The sequence below is a fragment of the Sus scrofa genome, chromosome X (genome assembly GCF_054392235.1).
Source record: "Sus scrofa isolate SSC_HxYL_T2T_F1_AM1 chromosome X, Sscrofa_HxYL_maternal_Yorkshire_Landrace_v2.0, whole genome shotgun sequence".
Classification (NCBI taxonomy): domain Eukaryota; kingdom Metazoa; phylum Chordata; class Mammalia; order Artiodactyla; family Suidae; genus Sus; species Sus scrofa.
This window is the reverse complement of record NC_139401.1, coordinates 125,776,714-125,798,065: the sequence shown is the minus strand read 5'-3', so window position 1 is coordinate 125,798,065 and position 21,352 is coordinate 125,776,714. Positions and strand designations below refer to the sequence as shown.

Sequence of the window (21,352 nt, the reverse complement as noted above, 5' to 3'; positions counted from 1 at the left end):
AGTGACACAAGGGCAACCTTTATAAAAACAATTGTGTAGAGAGGTAAGATTGAAAGCCTTAAGAACAAGTTGGAAAAGAATCAAAAACAGCAACTGCAGACTATTTTTTCATAAAGAGCTCTTGTCATAAAAGGGAAGAAGAAATGCAACAGCAGCCAGAGAGGAAAATGAAACAAGAAAGCTATTTTGTTTCATTAGAATGGGAGAAACAGTAGTAGGTTATGTTTGTGAGAAATATCCAAGCGTTCCCACTGTGGTGCAGTGAGCTAAGAACGTGTCACTGCAGAGGCACAGATTTTTGATCCCCCAGTCTGGTGCACTAGGTTAAAGGACCCAGCATTGCTGCAGCTGTGGTGTCATTCGCAGCTGCAGCTCAGATTCAATCCCTGGCCCAGGAACTTCCATATGCCATCGGGGCGGCCATTAAAAAGAAGAAGAAAAAGAAAAGATCCAGGGGGGAAAATGAGGTATAAGAAGAAGAAAATTGCAAGAGGGATATCCTGGAGTTGGGGAGCAAGAACGACATTATGTGCAATGGCTTCAACTGGGAGTACATGCTTCATATGTGGTAACAGGAACAAGGGTGATTGTACGGGCACAGAAGCTGGTTGGTGGGACAACGTGGTGATGCTAGCTTGAGAAATTTTTCTTCTGATTATCTCTATTTTCTCAGTTAAACAAGAAGTTAGTGAAGAGAGTGGGTGTTTCATTTGAAAAGGGAGAAGGCACAAAGTACTCATTGAGAGTGCTAATAGAATTGGCAAATACAGCTTAATTGCCAGGCAGCTTTAAGGATCCACTTGAGGCTGGTGATCTTGAATTTAAACTGAGACCACTTAGCATGATTGCATGAGTTTCTCCAACCATGTTTGGTTTAACCAGGCTTGGGATTTTGCCAAATGAGTATGATTAACACGAAAGAGGCAAGGGAGCTGAAGGTAATAATGGACTGTAGACACTGAGCTCAATGTGGATGGAAGTGAGGATACGTTCATGGCAGCAGTGGAGTGGGAGGGGGGAGAGTTGATAGAGAACAATTAGCAGAGTCACTATATTGGAGTTCACAGTGGGGTAAAATAAGCATTGTTATCACAGTATCAGAACATGTGAGTTGGTGGTCAAGTGGGATGCCTGACACTGAAGTTACGGAGGGGTTGCAGTTATTGATAATAAAAAGTTAAGACATGGCCGTGGGAACAAGAATCGGGACTTGATAAAAACAATAAAACTAAAGAACAGGTCATGGAACTGAGAGGCCGGGACGTTGAAAACTCACACACATGAATATCGAAATCACCAAGAATTAAAACAAGAAGAGTATTGACAAGAGTGATAGTGTGCCATGAGGTAAAATGACTGAAGAGTAGTAAAGGAGAAGTCAATAGATGACTGTAATACAGAGGAGTGTATTAACCGGTGTGCTCCAGAGTAACAGAACCAACAGGATTTAAAGAGATTCATTATAAGGATCACATGATTATGGAGGCTGACAAGTCCCAAGACCTGTAGTCAGGAGGCTGGAGACCCAGGACAGCTATTGTCTGGTTCCAGTCCAGGTTTGGAGGCCTGAGAACCAGGAGATCTGACGGCGTAATTTTCAGTGCAAGTCCTAAGGCAGGAAAAAAAAAAAAAAAAAAAACAATGCCCCAGGTGAAAGACAGTTATGCAGGAAGAATTCCATCCTATTTGAGGAAAGTCAGCTTTTTTGTTCTAGTCACATCTTCAACTGATTAGATGAGACCCACCCACATTAGGGAGAGCAATCCACTTCACTCAGTCTATTGATTTCAATGCTAAACTCATCTAACACCACCTTCACAGACACAGCTAGATTAATGTTTGAGCAAATAAATGAGCATCCTGGGGCGCAGCCAGGTCAATACATAACATTAACCATCACAAGAGATATATAATGACATGAGTCCAAGCTGGGAGGAGGAGGAAGAGACAATAGTCTGTCATCAGCAGGGAGGAAAAATAAAAATACCTATCCTGGAGTTCCCACTGTGGTTCAGTGAGTTAAGGACCCAACATAGTGTCCGTGAGGATACAGGTTTGATCCCTGGCCTCACTCAGTGGGTTAAGGATCTAGCATTGCGACAAGCTGCAGCATAGGTCACAGATGCAACTCGGATCTAGTGTTGCTGTTGCTGCGGCTGTGCCACAGGCCTGCAGCTGCAACTCAGATTTGATCCCTAGCCTGGGAACTTGCATATGCCGCAAGTGTAGCCATAAAAAGAAAAAAAAGGAAGAAAGAAATACCTATCCTAACTCTAGGATTAATAGTAACTTGGGTATGTCAGAGGAAAGAAATCTACCATTTAAAAAGGTTGCAGTTACAGTTATTAGGGTAGAGCCAGATTTCAGTTTGAATAAGGAAGTAAAAGGAAATATTGAGAAGTTACTAAAAATAAATAAGATTTTACCAAACACTGACTCTGATTTCCAGAGGGCAAAGTAGATGGGTTTCAAGAGTTGAAAAATAGGCTTTAAAGAAAAAAGATGCACAAGGAGACCTGGGATACCAGTGACCCTGAAATACAGAAGATAAAAGGACAATATAGAATTAGTCCTAATGGCTCCAAATCAAAGTAGTGGTGGAGGGACTCTGTGTCCTTACAAGACTGAGGCTGAGGCAGATCTTACAGACAGAAGAGGAGGAGGCAACATGACTGGAGAGGCAGCAATTAGAGTGACACAAGCCACCATAAGCTGGAAAGGAAAAAAACAGACTCTCTCTTTGAACCTCTAATGGGAGTGCAGCCCTGTATACACCTTAATTACAGACCTTTGTACTCAAAAACTATGAGGGAACAAATGTATGCTATTTTAAGTCCAAGTCTGTGGTAATTTGGTTCAGTAGCCACAGGAAACATAAACACTCATCCCTTGATGTCATCCCTCTTCAGTATACTCACTCCTCTATTATGGAAAATGTTTATTTGATACATGTGATTATTCAAACAGAATTCTGGTATGGTGGTGCCTTTGGGATCACATACCCTTGAGTTTGAATCTCGGCTCATAAAATCTGGGCAAGTTTTTATATCTCACTGAACTTCAATTTCCTGTTTAATAATAATAATAATAATAATAATAATATTTTTTAAACCATGATAAAAGTTAGAGATATGTTGTGCTTAGCAAAGTTGGCATAGTAGGTACATTCAGAAATGTTATTATATTCTGTACTCCATGGGACCATTGAAATGTCCAGAGATTTAATAACAGTATCTACATAAGCAAGTCCACACAAGACCCAGTACACATCCCCTCTTCTTGTATATACTTTATCAATATTTCTTAACAGTTAATAGATGCAAACTATTGCCTTTGGAATGGATGAGCAATGAGATCCTGCTGTATAGCACTGGGAACTATGTCTAGTCACTTAGGATGGAGCATGATGGAGGATAATATGAGAACAAGAGTGTATATATGTATGTGTGACTGGGTCACTTCGCTGTACAGTAGAAAATTGACAGAACACTGTAAACCAGCTATAATGGAAAAAAATAAAAATCATTAAAAAACAATTTCTTAACAAAAGCAAGAATCCATTCTAATCTTATTTTTGAGGCAGGTTTGTGAGGTAATCCTGAGTACTTCAAATGGTCTTTATCTACCTCAAATTCAGTGTCTACAAAAGTCTTAATATGCCTCCTGAGATGCGCAAAGATCTATAAAGAAATAAAAGACCTAAACATTTTCATCCTTGGTGTGAACTGTGTCATCATAGGGCCATTAACAGCATTGACACCGGACCTCCATTCAAACAGTTACTTTTTGCAAAAAAGGATCACGGTCCCAGGGGATTTAAAAGCACTTCAGCAGCAGTCAAACTACTGTGTCAGCAAAACCAAGGCCATATACATTATGTCCTCTTTCCAGAGATATCTCTGCAAGAGAAGCTTTCCCATTGTGTTTAACCAGATGTATAAACAGAAATGAAAATGGGTTTCAGTATATTGTCTTTTTCAAATACTTCTGCAGATATTTTAATTTTATTTTTTAATCATTTATTTATATATTTTTTCTACTGTACAGCATAGTGACCCAGTCACACATGCATGTCTACATTCTTTTTTCTCACATTATGTCTTCCATCAGAAGTGACTTGACAGAGTTCCCAGTGCTACACAGCAGGATCTCACTGCTAATCCACCCCGAAGGCAACATTCTCCATCTATTTACCCCAAGTTCCCAGTCCCTCCCCCTCCCCCTTAGCAACCATAAGTCTATTCTCCAAGTCCATGATTTTCTTTTCTGTGAAAAGGTTCCTTTGTGCCATATATTAGATTCCAGATATAAGTGACATCATATGGTATTTGTCTTTCTCTTTCTGACTTATGTCACTCAGGATGAGTCTCTAGCTCCATCCTTGGTGCTTCAAATGGCATTATTCCCTTCTTTTTACGGCTGAGTAGTATTCCATTGTGTATATATACCACATCTTCCTAATCCAATCATCTAGCAGTGGACATTTGGGTTGTTTCCATGGCTTGGCTATTGTGAATAGAGCTGCAATGAACATGTGAGTGCATGTGCCTTTTTAAGGAAAGTTTTGTCCGGATATATGTCCAAGAGTGGGACTGCTGGGTCACATGGTAGTTCTATGGATGGATTTCTAAGGTACCTCCATACTGTTCTCCACAATAGTTGTACCAGCTTACATTCCCACCCACAGTGCAGGAGGGTTCCCTTTTCTCCACACCCCCTCCAGCATTTGTTATTTGTGGACTTATTCACGATGGCCATTCTGACTGGTGAGAGGTGGTATCTCATGGTAGTTTTGATTTGCATTTCTCTAATAATCAGGGATGTTGAGCATTTTTTCATGTGCTTGTTGGCCATCTGTATATCTTCTTTGGAGAACAGTCTATTCAGGTCTTTTGCCCATTTTTCCATTGAGTTGTTGGCTTTTTTGTTGTTGAGTTGTATCTTTGTATATTCTAGAGATTAAGCCCTTGTCTGTTGCATCATTGGAAACTATTTTCTCCCATTCTGAAAGTTGTCTTTTTGTTTTCTTTTTGGTTTCCTTTGCTGTGCAAAAGTTTGTCCTTTTTTTAATGCCCTTCATTCCCTCCCTCATCTTTGAACTTCCATCTGGATTTATTTCCTTCAGACATAAGTACATTTCTACATACTAATAACAATCGGAAAATAAATTTTTTAAATTCAATTTAGAATAATAGCAAAAAGAATAAATAACTAAGAAATAAATTTAACAAAATAAGTGGAAGGCATATAAGAGAAACAATAAAACATAACTGAAATATATTGAAGAATACCTAAATAAATGGAAAGATATCCCATGTTTACTGATTAAAAGACTTATTGTTAAGATGGCAATATACCCAAATTGATCTACAGAGTCAACACAATCCCTATCAAATGCCAATTGTCTTTTTTGAAAAAATTCACAATTTGAGCCTAAGGTTCATACAAAAATGCAAGGGGCCCAAAATAGCCAAAAATATCTTGAAAGAAGAACAAAGTTGGAGGACTCATGATCCCCAATTTCAAAATTTACTACAAAATTATTGTAATAAAGATAGTTTGATACTGGTATATGCATAGAAACAGATCAATTGAGTACAGTTGATGTATACACACTACCATATAGAAAATAGCTAACAAGAACCTACTGTATAACACAGGGAAATCTACTCAATAATGTGTAATAACCTATATGGGAAAAGAATGTGAAAAGGAATGGATATATGTACATGTATAACACATTTACTTGGCTGTACACCTGAAATTAACACAACATTGTAAGTCAACTGTACTCCAATAAAAATGTTTTAAAAGATATGAGATTCCAGAAATAAATGTATAACTCTATGGTCAAACGATTTTTGATAAGGGTGCCAAGACAATTCAGTGGGGGTTAAAATAATATTCCTTTCAATAAATGGTGCTAGGACACTGAATATCCACTTGCAAAAAAATGAATTTACACCACTTCCCCACCCCATACATAAAAAGTAACTTAAAATGGACAAAAGACCAAAATGAAACAGCTAAAACTTAAGACTCTGAGAACTATGAAAACATAGATGTAAAACATAAAGACCATGAAAACGTAGGTGCTAAATGTTGTGACCCTAGGCTGGGAAATGGTTTCTTAAATATGACACCAGAAGCACGACCAACCAAAGAGAAAAAATATAAATTGGATTTCATCAAAATTAAATATACTTGTGCATCAAAGGACACCACCAAAAAAATGAAAAGGCAACCTATCAAATGGAAGAAAGTATTTGTAAATAATATATCCAATAATAATTAGGTCTAGGTCTACTATCCAGAATATATAAGGAACTCATAACTCAACAATAAAAAGACAGCCCCATTTAAAAATGGGCATTTCTCAAAAAAAAAGATACACAAATAACCAATAAGCACAAGACAAAACGCTTGCCATCACTAGGCAATAGGGAAACAGAAATCAAAAATCACAATGATATGCCACTTTACACCAATTAGGATGACTGTAATTGAAAACACGGACAATAACAGGTGTTTATAAAAATGTGGAGAAACTATAAAACCCTTATAATACTGATGGGAACATAAAATGGTATAGCCACTTTGGAAAACAATCTGGCAGTTCTACAAAAAGTTAAACACAAAATTACATATGTCCAGCAATTCCACTCCTTGATATATACCCAAGAGAGTCAAAAACAGGTGTTGAAACAAAAGCTTGTACATTAATTTTCATAGCAGCACTATTTATATTGGCCAAAAATTGGAGACAAGCCAATGTCCATCAACTGATGAATGTAAAAACAAAATGTGGTATATACATACAACGGGATATTATTCAGCTATGAAAGAAATGAAATACTGATACATGCTACAACGTTAGTATGCTAAATGCAAGAAATCAGTAACAAAAGAGCATATCTCATATGATTCTATTTGTATAAAATGTCCTGAATAGGCAATCCACAGAGACAGAAATTAGGAGTTTCCAGGAATGGGGAGGTGGGAAGAGGGCAATGGGAGTAACTGCTAATGGGTATGAGATTTCTTTTTGAGATAATGAAAATGTTCTGGAATTAGATAGTGGTAATGGTTGCCCAATTTTGTGACTATCAAAAAAAAATACTGAAATGTATACATAAAAAAGTGAATTCTATGGTATGTTAATTATAATAATAAAAAGATAATTTTTAAAAAGAGTTATCCATACATAAATGTCATGGTAAAGAATTTAAGTACTTTCTGAGGATATGGGGATCATGGCAGGATTTTGCATTTAAAAAGCGGTAAGTAAGATTTAGGTTTCAAGAAGATAACACTAAATAGCAAAGAAAAGAACAGATTAGAAGGAAAAGAATCTGTAAGAAGAAAAGTCATCTAGAAGTCCATTCAAATAAACCTACCAAGCAACGAGGATTTTGCTAAGGATATCATAGCTGAAAAGAAAGGGATAAATTGAAGCGCTATTATAGGAATGACTTGTTTCTAATTTCACTGACCAGACTTATCACTGAAATAATTATTTGACTATGAGTTGTTTTCATTGACAAAACAGAGGGTTTTTTTAATCATTTGTTTAGTAGAATTAAAATAACATAACAGAATTTATAAAACCAATTATCTTTAAAACAAACTGTGAATAAGTTTATGATACCTACAATATGAATTATTATTTCCAAAAGAGAAATATTTTATAATAATACCAACAGTTGTTCTCCATTTTCATCAAAACCCATCCAGAGTAAGTACTAATTCTATGGTTTAAATTACATTAGTACACACTATAATAAATCACAGCAATATAGAATAAAAAAGCAAAAATTTTCTTTCATACTACTGCCCTCTCTAGAGCAAACATTGTTAAAATTTTGGTATTTATCCTTCTGTTCTTTTTTTCCCTTTTGTGTGTGTGTGTGTGTATAGGTTTTAAAATATCTGTAGATGTCATTATACTTTACATGTATTTATGAATTACTTTTATATTTACCAATTCCTATTGGAACTTCCCTTCAAAAATACAAAGAAAATACTTATTTTCACCCCTGCATAGTAGTTTATACAGGGATTTGTCATACTTTATTTAAGTCTATCTCCTTTGATGGACATTTAGGGGGCTTTTTTGGGGGATGTTGGGGAGTTGCTTTTAAAAAATGAGTAATCCTAGCATCTTTCTCAAATCTCATACTGATTCCTGAAGTACTCCAGTGTTTGTGCAAAATGAGGATAAAATTATAGAAGTTCAGAGTTGGAATGGGCAGTGCCAGTTGCTCATCTAACGGCATTGTTATTAAATGAGAAAAGAACCTGCAGAGTGGCCCACTAATGAAAAATACTGCAGATTACAAACAAGGAAATGAAGGTCCACGGGAGAGAGGCAACCTGAACAAGACATTACTTTCAAAAGGCAGCATAAACCATAAAAAGAACACTGGACTTGAGGTGGGAATTCTGGGCCATATTCTGAGATTTTTTTTTATCATGGACAAGTCCTGGAGCAGCTCAGGGACTTAATATCCCAATTTATAAAATGTAAATAAAAATATCTCTTCGCTAAGTTAGCAGGAGTCTCAAATGCGAAACTGAATATGAAAGTGATTTTTAAAATGTTAAATGCTGTTCACATCAATTAATTCTTAGTATCTATTCTTAACTTCCAACACTTTAAAGCGTTAAACACATTTTCCTGACACACCAAATCCCCCAGTATCAGCGTCTTGTTACCAAAACACACAAGACTACCATAACAGCCAATCTTACATTCTTATTTTACTAAATAGTAGCTCTTAAAGAAAAGAATAGTGTTAACATTTATTTATTTATTTATTTATTTATTTATTTATTTTGGCTTTTTGGCTTTTTGCTATTTCTTTGGGCCGCTCCCACGGCATATGGAGGGTCCCAGGCTAGGGGTCCAATCGGAGCTGTAGCCACCGGCCTACGCCAGAGCCACAGCAACGCGGGATCCGAGCCGCGTCTGCAACCTACACCACAGCTCAGGACAACGCTGGATCCTTAACCCACTGAGCAAGGGCAGGGATCGAACCCGCAATCTCATGGTTCCTAGTCGGATTCGTTAACCACTGCGCCACGACGGGAACTCCTAGTGTTAATATTTATTGACTCTGCATAAGATATTAGGCAGTTTTTTCCTTATACTAGTCCTAAGATGTAATTATTCCAATGATATAGGCATGGAAGTTTAGAACCAGAGAAGACAAGTAAGCTGTCTAGGGTTGATGGAGTAAATCTTAGGCAAAGCCACAACAGGAATCAGCCTCTCAGATCACCAACACATTCACTGAACTCAAATTTTGTGCGAGGAACAATCCGTTCTCAACTCAAAACAAACCAAACTTTCCATATATGCTTTTCTATCCCTTCTAAGGTCTCATTTTCAGATACTGATTTCACTCTCTTCATGTTTTATTCCAATGAACAACAAGTTTGTTTCTCCTTCCCCATATATACATACAGATCAGATCTCCTACATATATGGTGCCTCTTGTCCACAGATGACTAAAACCATTCGATTTTTCTTCTTGCTCCACAGAGGGATAAAAGTTTTTCCCAAAATTGAGACTAAAACTGAAAACACACACACACACACACACACACACACACACACACACACACACACACACAGACGCACACAGCTGTAGTGAGAAAGTATTCTAAATTATTAATATTTCATTATTTACTTTTCAGGTTCTTCCATCACCAGAGCTGAATCTTATTCGATCCCTCTCAAAAGTTAGCTCAGTGCCTCCCAGGGATACAGATTATCTCAGGCGATTAAGACATCAGAACTACTGAGCAGCAGGGGTGAGAACAGAAAGTACAGAATGTTGACTCTTAAAATAATGTCTGAAACCATCCAGGTACATTCAGATACAATGAAAATAAGAGAGTGCTACTGAAATGTTTAAAAAAGAGGGTAGGGAGTCAGATCTGAATGTACAAGCTACCAAAAGCCAGGGAAAATGCTGTTGGACTAGACTGAAAGATACAAAAAAAAAAAAAAAAAAAAAAAAAGGTTGACTTCTAACTCCCAACCCCCTTACTGAGGAACAGCAGCATAACTAGGAAGGAGACAAGATACTGAGAGGTTCCTAGAAGCACCCCCCTAGGAGAGAAGGACAGGAAAAAACGGCAAATGACACCCCCTAGAAAAACACTGCCAATAAATAGGTGTGACTTACATCACCATCATATCATAACATAGCCCATCACCATCAACTTAGAAAATATAAAGGGTCCATAGCTACACGACAAGAGAACAAATAAATAGGTGATTCAGGAATGTGCAGGAGTCAATAGAAAGTAAAGTATTAACTGGAAGCACTTGCCAAAAATGTGGGAAAAAACAAAACGATCACAGAATGAAGCCAAACTGGAAGCAACATGAAGAATGACAGACTTCTGAAATCATTGTAAAGGACAAAGAGAATAGGATTGGTAAAAGTAAAAATAAAAAAGATGGAAATGAAGAAAGCATTTTTAGAAGCCTGAGAAAATTTAAAATAGAAGGCAGGTAAATGGGAGTCAACATGTATTATATGTATTTAAAGAAATAATTATAAAAGCTTTGCATAGAGGAATCAGGTCTCAAATATACATATTAAATGGCTCCACAAAAAAATGAGTAACACTTAGAGACATTCTATTCAAATATAAAGAAAAAATTCTCTGGGAACTCAATAAAAATATCAAATAAATTACGAATAAAAAAAATTAGGGTGGCCTCAGACTTCTACAAAAAAGCATTCAATGCCAAAAGATAGTGGAGTAACGAAAGAAGATAAAGCGTGACCCACGAACTCTACCCATAACAAAACCATAATTCACCATCAAAACTTCTGACCATATGGTATACAGAAATTTTGCAGGTTTTTTACCTTTTGAAAAAACAACTAAAAATGGAAAAAGAAACTTGCTAACAAAAAGATACTGAATGAAAATTGGACGAGACAGTTATTATTTAATTCATTTATCTGATATATTAAAACACATGTGGGGAATATGGTCATGAGAAAAACATGCAGATGTTACGTATACCAAGGACAACGAAGAAACTTACAAAGTCGACAGGGAAAGAGCATTAGTGTATATGTTAATTTCCTCATCTTTCATGGCTGACAGTCAAAATAGACCACTGGTATCTGAAAAATACTAGAGGTATATGCACTATTTAAAGGTATAGACACCAAGAGAAAAAAATATAAGCAAATAAATTAGAGAGTACAGAAATGGGAGGAGAAAGTGGAAAATGCTAAAATATTAAACATTTTCACATCAGCCTGAAATATAAAGTAAATAAAAAGGCAAGTGTTAGACTGGGCATAAATATGTACAACATATATTACAGATCCCTAATAATTAAGGAGCTTCTGAAAAATTGAGAAACATCAACACCCAAGAGAAAATTGGGCAAAGATATGAAAAGAATAAAGCAAATATACAACATAGGAAATTCCATAGGACAAGTGACCTGGTTTCCTCAAAAAATAATTTGCAGGTGAAAAGAAGGATGGAGGACAATTATTATTGGTTAAAAGAAGGTTTTAGAGATATATAAACCAGTATGTCAGCATTTTTGAAACCTAATTCAAATAAATAATTAAAAAATATTTTAAGACACTAGGGATCTGAATATGGACTGAGTATTAAACATGAAAGACTCCTTTTATTTTAGTACATATCATGATGATATTATGGATTGTTTTTAAAGCCTTATGTGTTAGAGAAGCATACTGAAATATTGAAGAGTGAATTAATATGGTATCTGAGATTTTAAATATTCCATAAAAATTAGAAGAAAGGAAAGGGATAGATAAAGCAAAAATGTTGGTAAGTTTTGAATCTGGAGATGGATCTACTGGGACTCATTATATTATTCTCTCTACTTGTGAACATGTTAAAAATTTAATTGTGTACATTCAAATGAGCATTTCTAAAAGTCCTGTATGGCAGTACAATTATCTGTGTCTGGAGAATAGATTAATCAGAAATATCCCAATTACTTACATTACCATTGAAATATAATCTCCTTTGCTTCCTTTTACTGGTATTATTTGTTTTAAAAGAAAGAATTTTAATTGAGGCAATATAAACAGTCTTGGGACATTTTTTTATCTTGAGCTGACTGGTTGACTCTGAAGTGACTGGTCATTTAAACTGACTGTATATAGGGACTTTGGCTAAAATTGAAGAATTATATTATTGCACTTCTGCTCATGAAATTCTCTGTCATTCAGGGCAGGGGGAGGAGAAGGTATGCAGATGTTATGGTTAAAACATGAGAAAAATTTGTTATTGATCACTGCTCAGATACCAAGAGGTGCACAAATGTTGCTATCTGGCTATCCTGACACCTCCTTTGCAGCATCTCAACAACCCCCGCCCGTGCCCCAACTTATCCAGGGGAGGGTTTCTGTTCCATTAACAAATCTTACTATACTGTTCATAATTACTTCAGTCAAGCTTTTACCCATCAGAAGCTAATTTCACTGCTTTTTTTTTTTTTAAGTCTCTGGACAATAGAATATTTGCAAATAAAGGAACCAGTCCTAACAGAAGCATTTCAGACAGGAGGGGAAAAAATTAAAAGAGGATGATTAGATGCAGGAATCAGGTTACAAGCACTGTGGAAGCACATGGAACAGGCCATAGTTCATTGTCTCTACCTTTAGAACTAAGTAGACATAAGACTAGTGAATACTCGAACTACTCAGTAACACAAACTACCAGGCACTTTTAATGCTACTTTAGCAAAATTCATATCTCAAAGCAAGTAATATATATTTACCCCACTCTAAACATCTATCAAAGAAAGCATTCTCAGGACCTTGAATTAATATTCCTTTATTAACTTTGTTTTAACTGTTTTAAGAACTTTAAAAAATTTAGGTTCATTTGTTAAAAAATAAATATTCCACTAATTTCAACGTCTCCCTCTATTCGGCCTACTTCCAATTGCTGAGGTTTTCACTATGTTGTCATAGCAGAAAATAACCAAACACCATGTGCAAAATGAACCTCTAGCATATACTACCCTACACAACACAGCAGCAACGAATTAATGGATGGCACTGTTTATGTATTCAAATGATCAGAAAAATCCAAACATACATTGGTAGATTTAACATGATTAAATGATTATGACCTTCAATATGATTAATTTCACTTCATTAGGCACATAAGTTCAGTGACCTTTTCAAGCCCAGTGTGATGGGAATTCAGGAGTCTGGAGTTCATATATACTATTTCAACATTTTCACCTACTTTTAATAGTTTCCATCTAAGTGGTGGGCTTTTTTTTTTTTTTTTTCGGTCTTTTTAGGGCCACGCCCATGGCAGATGAAAGTTCCCAGGCTAGGGGTTGAATCGGAGCTGTAGCCGTTGACTTACACCACAGCTCACCGCAACACCAGATCTTTAACCCACTGAGCAATGCCAGGGATTGAACCTGTGTTCTCATGGATACCAGTCAGATTTGTTTCTGCAGAGCCAGCATGGGAACTGCTAAGTGGTGATCTAATCTGCAGGTATGCTTATTTACCCCTCCATTCTCTTTCGCTGTGCCTTATGCCACTATCGCACCATCTTGAATTCCTCCCTCGGTGGTAAAGTTCTTGTCAGTATCTGTGCTTTTGTTGCAGAATCTGCCCCAGAGGTGGCCAGATTCTTACACTGCCCTTCTCTATAGCTCACAGCATAACCTGCTCTTCCATGACACACGGATATTACCACACACACAGACACACATATACACTCAGAGCCAGCTCATGTACACGCATACAAGCCCAGGACATGTGCATCTCAGATTCCAGAAGCTCCTTTGCCTTGCTGTCTTGAGTGCTACCCAGGTACTGTGTTGGCATGGCATCCTCACTGACCAGAGCCTCCTTCTTTCCCCACAGAGCACGTGCTCCCTTGTAGTGGGGAGTAGATCTCATCTACTCAGACTTCCAGCTTCCGGCCCGAGTTAACCAAAATCTAATCAGTCTAGATTCTTTTTCTGGACCTTACCTGTCGCTAGCTACTGTCCCAAGTCTGACCAAAGGCACCATAAAAGCAACAACCTGGAATCACCATGAGGGCAAGCATTGCCTTTCTTTGCCCACTGTATCTCTAACTCCATTAAGTCTACCTGGACCACTGATTATTTTGAATGGTTTTTGGCCCTGCTGGGTCCCTTACCTGCTTTCAGCTCTGGCCCAACACTTCCCCACATCTACTGTTTGGGCCTCAACCTCCTTTGCTAAGTCCTATCTACCCCTGTCCCCACCCTACAGAAACAACTTTCTTAGGTCCAAAAGATGACTCTTGCTCTAGACTTTGTCTGTTCACCAAGTAAACTGGTTTTCTATCTGACTTCATGTCAGATCCCAAAGAGTAAAAATGAACTCTTGTCATGCTCTCATTTCCATTCTCTCTGCTGAGCTTATTCTGCTCCTGTTCACTCCTAACACCTTCCTACTGAAGCCCAGCTCAACAGCAAGAGACCTGTTCCCTGTATCTCATTGAACCCACAATGTAAGGTTTATTGGTACAAATAAAACACTCAGCATCAAAAGGTCTTAAACAAGAAGGAATTTTATTATCTAAATTAGAGGTTCTAAAGTAGGGCTGGTTCCCGGCATGGTACAGAAGACATCTGGGCAGATACATGTAAGAATCAGAATTCTGAACCCCTCAAATCCTCCTGACAGTTCCTGGCTGGCAGCGATAGGCCCCACAAATCCCCTAATCAGGCTTCCCTGATTTAACATTTCAAAGACTTAACCTGGGGTTATGGGCTCACAAAAGTAGAGATTATTCTCAGCACTCACCCCACTCCCTTAGGGCCTCCAGCCCTCCAGGCCCACAAAAAGATCTCAGCACAGCTCAGACAGCATTACAAGATCTAGTATGGGAGATAGCCAGGCATCTTGTCGATTTCTACAGGCAGGAATCTGGGGCACACAGATGGGTGGGGATCTTAAGCGTTATCTGCCCAAGGAGGATGAAACATTAAAATCTGGCTCCACTTATGGGTGCATTTACCCAGGACTCAGGATTTAACATTAGCTCAAGCATCTAAAATCGGTATTGAAACAATGTGCTACCTTGTTTATGGAAGCCTGAACTCAAACAGCACCCTGCAAGGAATAAGAGTTAAGAGGCAGCACTTGCCTGGCAGGGCTGAGAAAGAACCCAAAAGCTCAGGAAGACAGGAATATGGTATGTGCCCTGATGTACGCCTATTGTCCCATTCCGATTAGTAATAGTGCCCCCTTTTTCTCTCGAGTGTCCCAGTTTGGGATGGTGTGCCATCTACTCAACTACCCCTTATTCATCCCATCCTGGAAGCCCCAGAGGACACTCACTTCACCAGGGCTTTAAAAAGTGCCTTGGTGAGGGGAGCACCAGTTTCCCTATAAAGCTCTGTAGTAGCAGTCCTCTATTGCCCAGACATGACAGTAGAGAATAATGGGATTGAACTAGGCTCTCTGATATCAGTAGGAATAATGGGAGTCAGGGTGAGAGTGGCAAAGGCCAATGATAGCACTTAACCATTAAAAGACGCTCTTTTTTTTCCGTAGTGCTTGATATTTATTGAAAAGAATGCAAATGCTTTTTCTATGTAGTATTGAGGAGCTGGGCTGAGTACCTGCTTTTGTCTGTCTGGTTTTTGTTTTTAGTATTTTTGTCCAAATGCACACAGCTGTGGGACTGCTTCAGTTTTAAAAGAAAAATGACAGTTGTGCAAAACTGGTGCATAAGAGAAATGTCAATAATTTGGCTGCCAGGCACAACGGGCCCCTGCAGCAACCTGGTGAGGCAGGAGAAGACTCTATGAGTTAGGAAAGGAGGGAACGAACCAGGTGCAAAGATTCGCCCCTCGTGGGGGGGTGGGGTGGGCGTGAGCAGTCCAAATCAATGTCCCAGGTGGTATAGCCAACTAAAAGCATCTTCTAGGTTGGTCCTTGTCTCCAAAGGCCTGGTCTGTCTGTCGCTGGAATGTGATGGAGGTTGGTTAGGTGGCAGCGTCGGTCTTTGGGCAGATGTAGGCCTGACAATCGGCAGGGCTGTGGGTAGTCTGACCAGTTTGTAACAGTCTGCCCTATAGTTGGGGCTCAGAACACAGTTCAAATTAGCAGGGTTGGGCCCTGGGACTGGCCTGAGTGGGAGGCAGCGCACTTCAGAGAGGCCCCAGCCCCAGCAGCAGGTAACTGTAGCACTATTCCCAGAACAAAGACAAACACTACGGGGGGGGGGGGGGGGGAGCGGTGAATAAGGAAGAGAACCAGAGCGAAGACTAGGAAGACTAGGGAAGCAGATAGGGAGCGAGGGAAGTGTCGCGGCTCCGGGAGGAGCGAAGCGGGGCGGGGGGTGGTGGCGGCGTGCAGGGCCCACCCCCCTAGGCCCGAGGGTCTCCCGGCCTAGTAATCAGCTTCTTCATCTTCTTCGTCGTCTTCTTCGTCGTCATCCCAGCCAAAACACTGCTTCATCTCATCGAGGAAGGCCCGGTAATCACCTAGGATGGGGCTATCCATCTCAATGTAGGGCACCACCCACTCTTCGGCTTCCCCGGTGAGCAGGCTGATTAGGAATGCCACCTTCATGGCGTCGTTGCAGAACCGGTTCTCGTTGACGAGCATGTAAGACGCCGTCTGCACGATAAACTCAGGGAGGCGGGAGCTCTCACCGTTAAACGTTTCGGGGAAGGGCACCGGGCAGCTCGGCGGACGTACCTGGCGCAGTAGGGTGGCCCTCTCGCACACCAGCAGCCGCAGCTGTTCCATGAGCTGGCTGTTCTCGATGCTCAAGGCGCGGTGCCGCATCAGGAGCGCGTGCAGCAGCAGTACCAGCTCGTCCACCATGGCGAACAGCTTGTAAGAGCAAGAATGGGCTCAGCTCGGTTCGGATCGGCTAAGGTGAGCAAGGAGGCCTTGCAGGAAGTGCGTGTCCGCGGAGGCGCGCGGCGGCCAGGGGCGAGAGGCGGTGCGCGCAGGGGTCCCGGCAGCTGCGCAAGCTCCACCCACACAGCGGCTCTGACGGCCGGCACGCCGGCGCCGCCCGCTTGGAGGGAGGCGGGCACTGGAGAAAGGAGGGGCGTGGCCAGAGTGGAGCGGACAGAGGGAGGGCGTGGCCAGGCAAGGAGGCGGGCAGGGTCTCGGGCTGCTGGCTCGCAGTTCTCCCGGCCCGTGGATAAAGGCAGTGGGGGGAGATCCAGCCCTAGATGCGGGCCAGGCCTTAGCCAAGGCCGAGCAAACGCTAAGATCCATCTCCCAGAGAGGGTTAACCTGCTCAAGTTTAAAGGATTAACCACCCTTCAACCCAAACGACTCAATGTTCCTCGGTGGGTCTGTGGCCACCAGATTCCATTTATGTGGTTTTAACACATTTCTTTGCGTGTTTAAATCTCCCTCACTCAGAGAACTATTAGCAATTCTGGCTGCACCGCAGGAGTCACATCCTTTAAGAGTTATGAAAGACGTTCAGGAGTCCTGTCTTTCATGACAAAGTAATACTTAAAAAGAGGTTTTTCTTTAGTTGTAAAATAATATTGTGTACCTCTATCCTTTTGTTTAAAATTACTTTTTAAATAGCAAAGTGTAAAAAGTTCTGCAAAAGTTAGTATCCAATCACCATTTGCATGAGTCCTGCCTATCTTTGACTCTATTTCATGTCCTACTACTGGTTATTGTTCTTTGCTTAACAATGAACACATGTGTTTTTAAAATAGTTTTGTTTTCTACTTTGAATGTGATTATTCAAATAGTTGACAAATAAGTCAGGGTGAGGACCTTGGGGCCAATATATTTTTTTAGCTTTGCTTTTTAAATATATCAGCAGTTTAATTACCTGGGGATCTCTAAACAGCACTACCACCCTAAGGCCAGCCCTCCTTTCTCACACAGACTGTTGCAGCTCATCACTTAGCTTCCACTCTTCTCTTCCTCAAGTTGTGTGTGTGTGTGTGTGTGTATTATATACATACTCCAGAGTAGATATAGGAATCCTTTAGGACAAACATTAGATCTCTTTACTTTCCTGCTCAAAACCCTCCAATAGTTTTTCCCCCTTCGCTCAAAATAAAAACCAAAGTCTCGGTAATGGCCTATCAAGCCCTGCCTCACTCCCTTTGCCTTGTCCCAGTTCCTGCTCTGCTGTCATCACACTGTCCTTCTTGCTGAGGCTCACACACACTGAGTGGCTCTGGCCTCAGGATCTTTGTACTTTCTTTTTTGCCTCAGAATGTTCTCCTGGTTTTACTGCCTGACTCTTCCTCCATTTTCAAAGCGGACTTTCCTAACTACCTCATCTATCAGAGCACCCCACTCTCTGCCAGTAACCTCTAACGTTTGCCTTGCTTCATTTCTCTACATAGCATTTATCCTACTAACAGCCATCATATCACATAGCACTTTGTTTATAGGTCAGCTTCCCCTTTAAAATGTCTGTGTGGACAGAGGCTTTGCTTTGTTGGTTGCTCTATCACTAATGCAAGAAAAGTGCCTGGCCCAGAGTAGAAGCTTCATAAGGGTTTGGTGGATAAAGGAATCTCAGGGTGCAGATGTTAGGATAAAAATTCGAAGTGGTGGATGCACAAAGTGTTCAGAAATACTCTTCAAATTGTCCAATATATTCTATCTCTGATCGTGAATATTTTCATTGTGAAATTATGACTGATGTAGTAAAAATGGCAAAATAAAAATTTTTAAACCCTATTCAGTCCTTTTATAATAGAATTGAATGGGTATCCCTGAAAGTGAAAAGCTGAGAAACAGGAGAGAAACAAGGCCCAAGGTCCAAGCAGGGAGAGGAGGATCACACTGCTGAGAGGATGGGCAGGGTAGAGAACAGGTAGGCGGAATAAGAGCCCTGGGACTCTCCTGGGATGTGAGTCCCTCACTGGATGAGAAGCCACTTGATACTAAGCAGGGACCCTTTCTCATTCATTCTTTAATCTTCAGCATCTGAAATTGTTTACTAGGTGCACCTTAAACAGTCAGTGGCTTGGATGAAGGGACAGGAAATGTCAGAAGCAGGTTTCTGGCCACCCGGTTCCTTCACAGCTCAGGGTGGAAGGTGGATCTGCCTGGGGCAGCAATGAGTGTCATTTCCACTTTCCATGTCTAGACACTAATACAGGAAGAGATGCCCAGGGTTCTACTCCCAGGAGCACATATTCTGTGGTAGGCACTGGATCTGGCCAATTGACATGGGTTGCCTCATTGACCCTTGCACAAGGACCATGCATGGGGATGGTACTCTGTGAGCCTGAGACCCAGGAGTTAAGACTCACCTAAACTCAAGAGAGCAATATGTTGTGGTACGGTACCAGCTTCTCTGACTGTGATGCCCAGGCACTTCCACTGAAAATTATTATGCACTGGATTTCTGTGAATCGGGAAAGTCTGATGGGGACCCAGAGATGACCAGGCCCATGCTGCCCTAGTCCTCTTCCTACAATCCCATTATAGAGGGAGTCAGAGGGAAACCAAGACAGCAACGACTAGTATTACCTCTGAGTTCCTAGAAAATAATAAATGCTTAGGCCAGAATTGGCCTCAGAGCTGAGCACTGATTTTTGTGAGATGCTTCCCAACTTGGAGGGAAGGAAAAGGGACAAGCAGTTCATCAGTGACTCACTAGGGAAGCAGGTGGGAAGAGGTGAGCAGTATTACTAGATAAATTATATAGAATGGTAATGTTCATGTTAACCAGCTTCCCAGTACCTGGGAGGTCAAGGCATACCTTCCTCGCCCCCTCACCCTGCTTAAGACTGCCTGTTGCCTTCCTTAGTTCTCTTTCTCCTTTCAAGTGACCCTTTAATGTTCCTTTACACCTGTGTGAAGATGCTGGTGGCAGAGATAAGTACACCATGTGACTTTATCTCAGACTCAGAAACTTTATCAGAACAGCTCTTGCCCAGAACATCCTGAGGGTGTTTTGAACCCCACTCTTTGGTATGAGCGTGGACCCAAGGCCAAGAGAGTGATCCCTGGTGCCTATCATTTCTACCATCTTACAAGCTCCAAACTCTACCCTTTTATACACCAAGTAGCCAGACTATAACATTCCCTTGAAACAAACATGAAAGCATCGCTAGATTTTTCAACCTCCAGAGGAATGTGTACAGATTGGGTAAACCATCCTGACACTTGAATATGCAGCCAGGAGCACAAAACAGCTTGAAAGGGGATGAGAGGGTCAAATGGCTGCCAGTGAGATCTGGGCCTCTGCCCAGAGACTCCTTGCCCTCCTTAACCTTGTGTATCTGGAGCTATGTTTTACAGTAACCACATCAGAGGACTATGGAAACCTCTAGCCTAAGGAGAGGAATAAGAAGGTACAGCTTTCTTCCTCCTATCTTCATCTTCAGCTTACCAAAGTGCCCTGAAACATTCTTACATGCTTTTAAGTACTGAATAAATATATTATGTTAAAAGAAATTAAATAATACTGACATGTTAAAACAAAAAGGAAACATTCCCAATACCTTTCCCTTCTCCCTACAAAATCTCACTTGACAGGATTGTTGAAAATCCAAAATTTGGCTTGTAGCCTTCCCCTTCCATCGTGTGTGTGTGTGTGTGTGTGTGTGTGTGTGTGTGTGTGTGTGTGTGTAGTGTTTACAGAATCCTAATACACATAGTTCTGTTAACAAATATATGTCACATCCCCTTATGTACCAGGAGACACAGAGTTAAGATGCACAGAGACTCTACCTGAATTTTTCAAATACACTCCTGCCTCAGAACTAAAGACTCAACTTCGTGCAGTTTCTTAGATGATGCAGGAGAAGGATGGCACCAAATATACTCGCAGTCCCCAAGATATAGAACTGGAAAATTAGATTTTTGTAACTGGATTATGATTTCTATGAAGTAATAATAACTAATTTGAATTCTTCATGTATATTTTTGTATTGCTGCAATGTAGAATCTACTGCCCTCAGTATATTGCATTAGGCTTTTGTTCTCATGTTTCTCGTTCCTAGTTATTTTAATATAATTAGTCACCTTGAATATACAAGAGCTTATACAATTGGTTTGTTTCTGGCATTTGCAAACATTTTAGATAGTATCTGACATAATAAATTTTTTGTTATAAATATTAAGAGTGTGGCGTGGCACAATGTCTGTTTGTTTGTTTTAAATGTATAAGAGACCTCTCAACTTGGCTGGTTACTTTGATTTACACTAAATTTTTCATGAGGCAGAATGGGTGTGGTAAATTGAAGATAACCATTAATTCTTTGCCACTTAGCCTATCAAAATTTCTTTTGCCTATTTAATTGGGCTGGCCTTGTGACCTGATGTGACAAATAAATTGTGATAGAATTAAATTACAGCTTATGAGGCAA

General features: G+C 40.0%; 1 protein-coding gene and 1 long non-coding RNA gene across 7 annotated transcripts in view; both read right to left on the bottom strand.

Moving 5' to 3' along the window:
- The window catches only part of LOC146394805 (uncharacterized), a 655,226-nt gene that overhangs the window by 379,981 nt on the left and 253,893 nt on the right, over positions 1–21,352 (bottom strand). The gene's annotated exons all lie outside the window — the stretch shown is intronic.
- LDOC1 (LDOC1 regulator of NFKB signaling) lies at positions 14,572–17,008 on the bottom strand. 2 transcript variants are annotated; one of them, XM_085008915.1, is made up of 2 exons: positions 16,731–17,008; positions 14,572–16,649 (listed from the first exon to the last, which is right to left on the bottom strand). In XM_085008915.1, exons 1-2 carry the CDS (start codon positions 16,857–16,859, stop codon positions 16,419–16,421), a joined length of 360 nt encoding a protein of 119 aa, XP_084865041.1. In that variant the 5' UTR covers positions 16,860–17,008; the 3' UTR covers positions 14,572–16,418. The 2 variants fall into 2 exon arrangements, with proteins under 2 accessions (XP_084865041.1, XP_005674000.1); XM_005673943.4 differs by having other exon boundaries at positions 14,572–17,008.

Excerpts from the sequence above, each read along its gene's own strand:
- LDOC1 (XM_005673943.4), bottom strand. The coding sequence starts at position 16,859 with ATGGTGGACGAGCTGGTACTGCTGCTGCACGCGCTCCTGATGCGGCAC.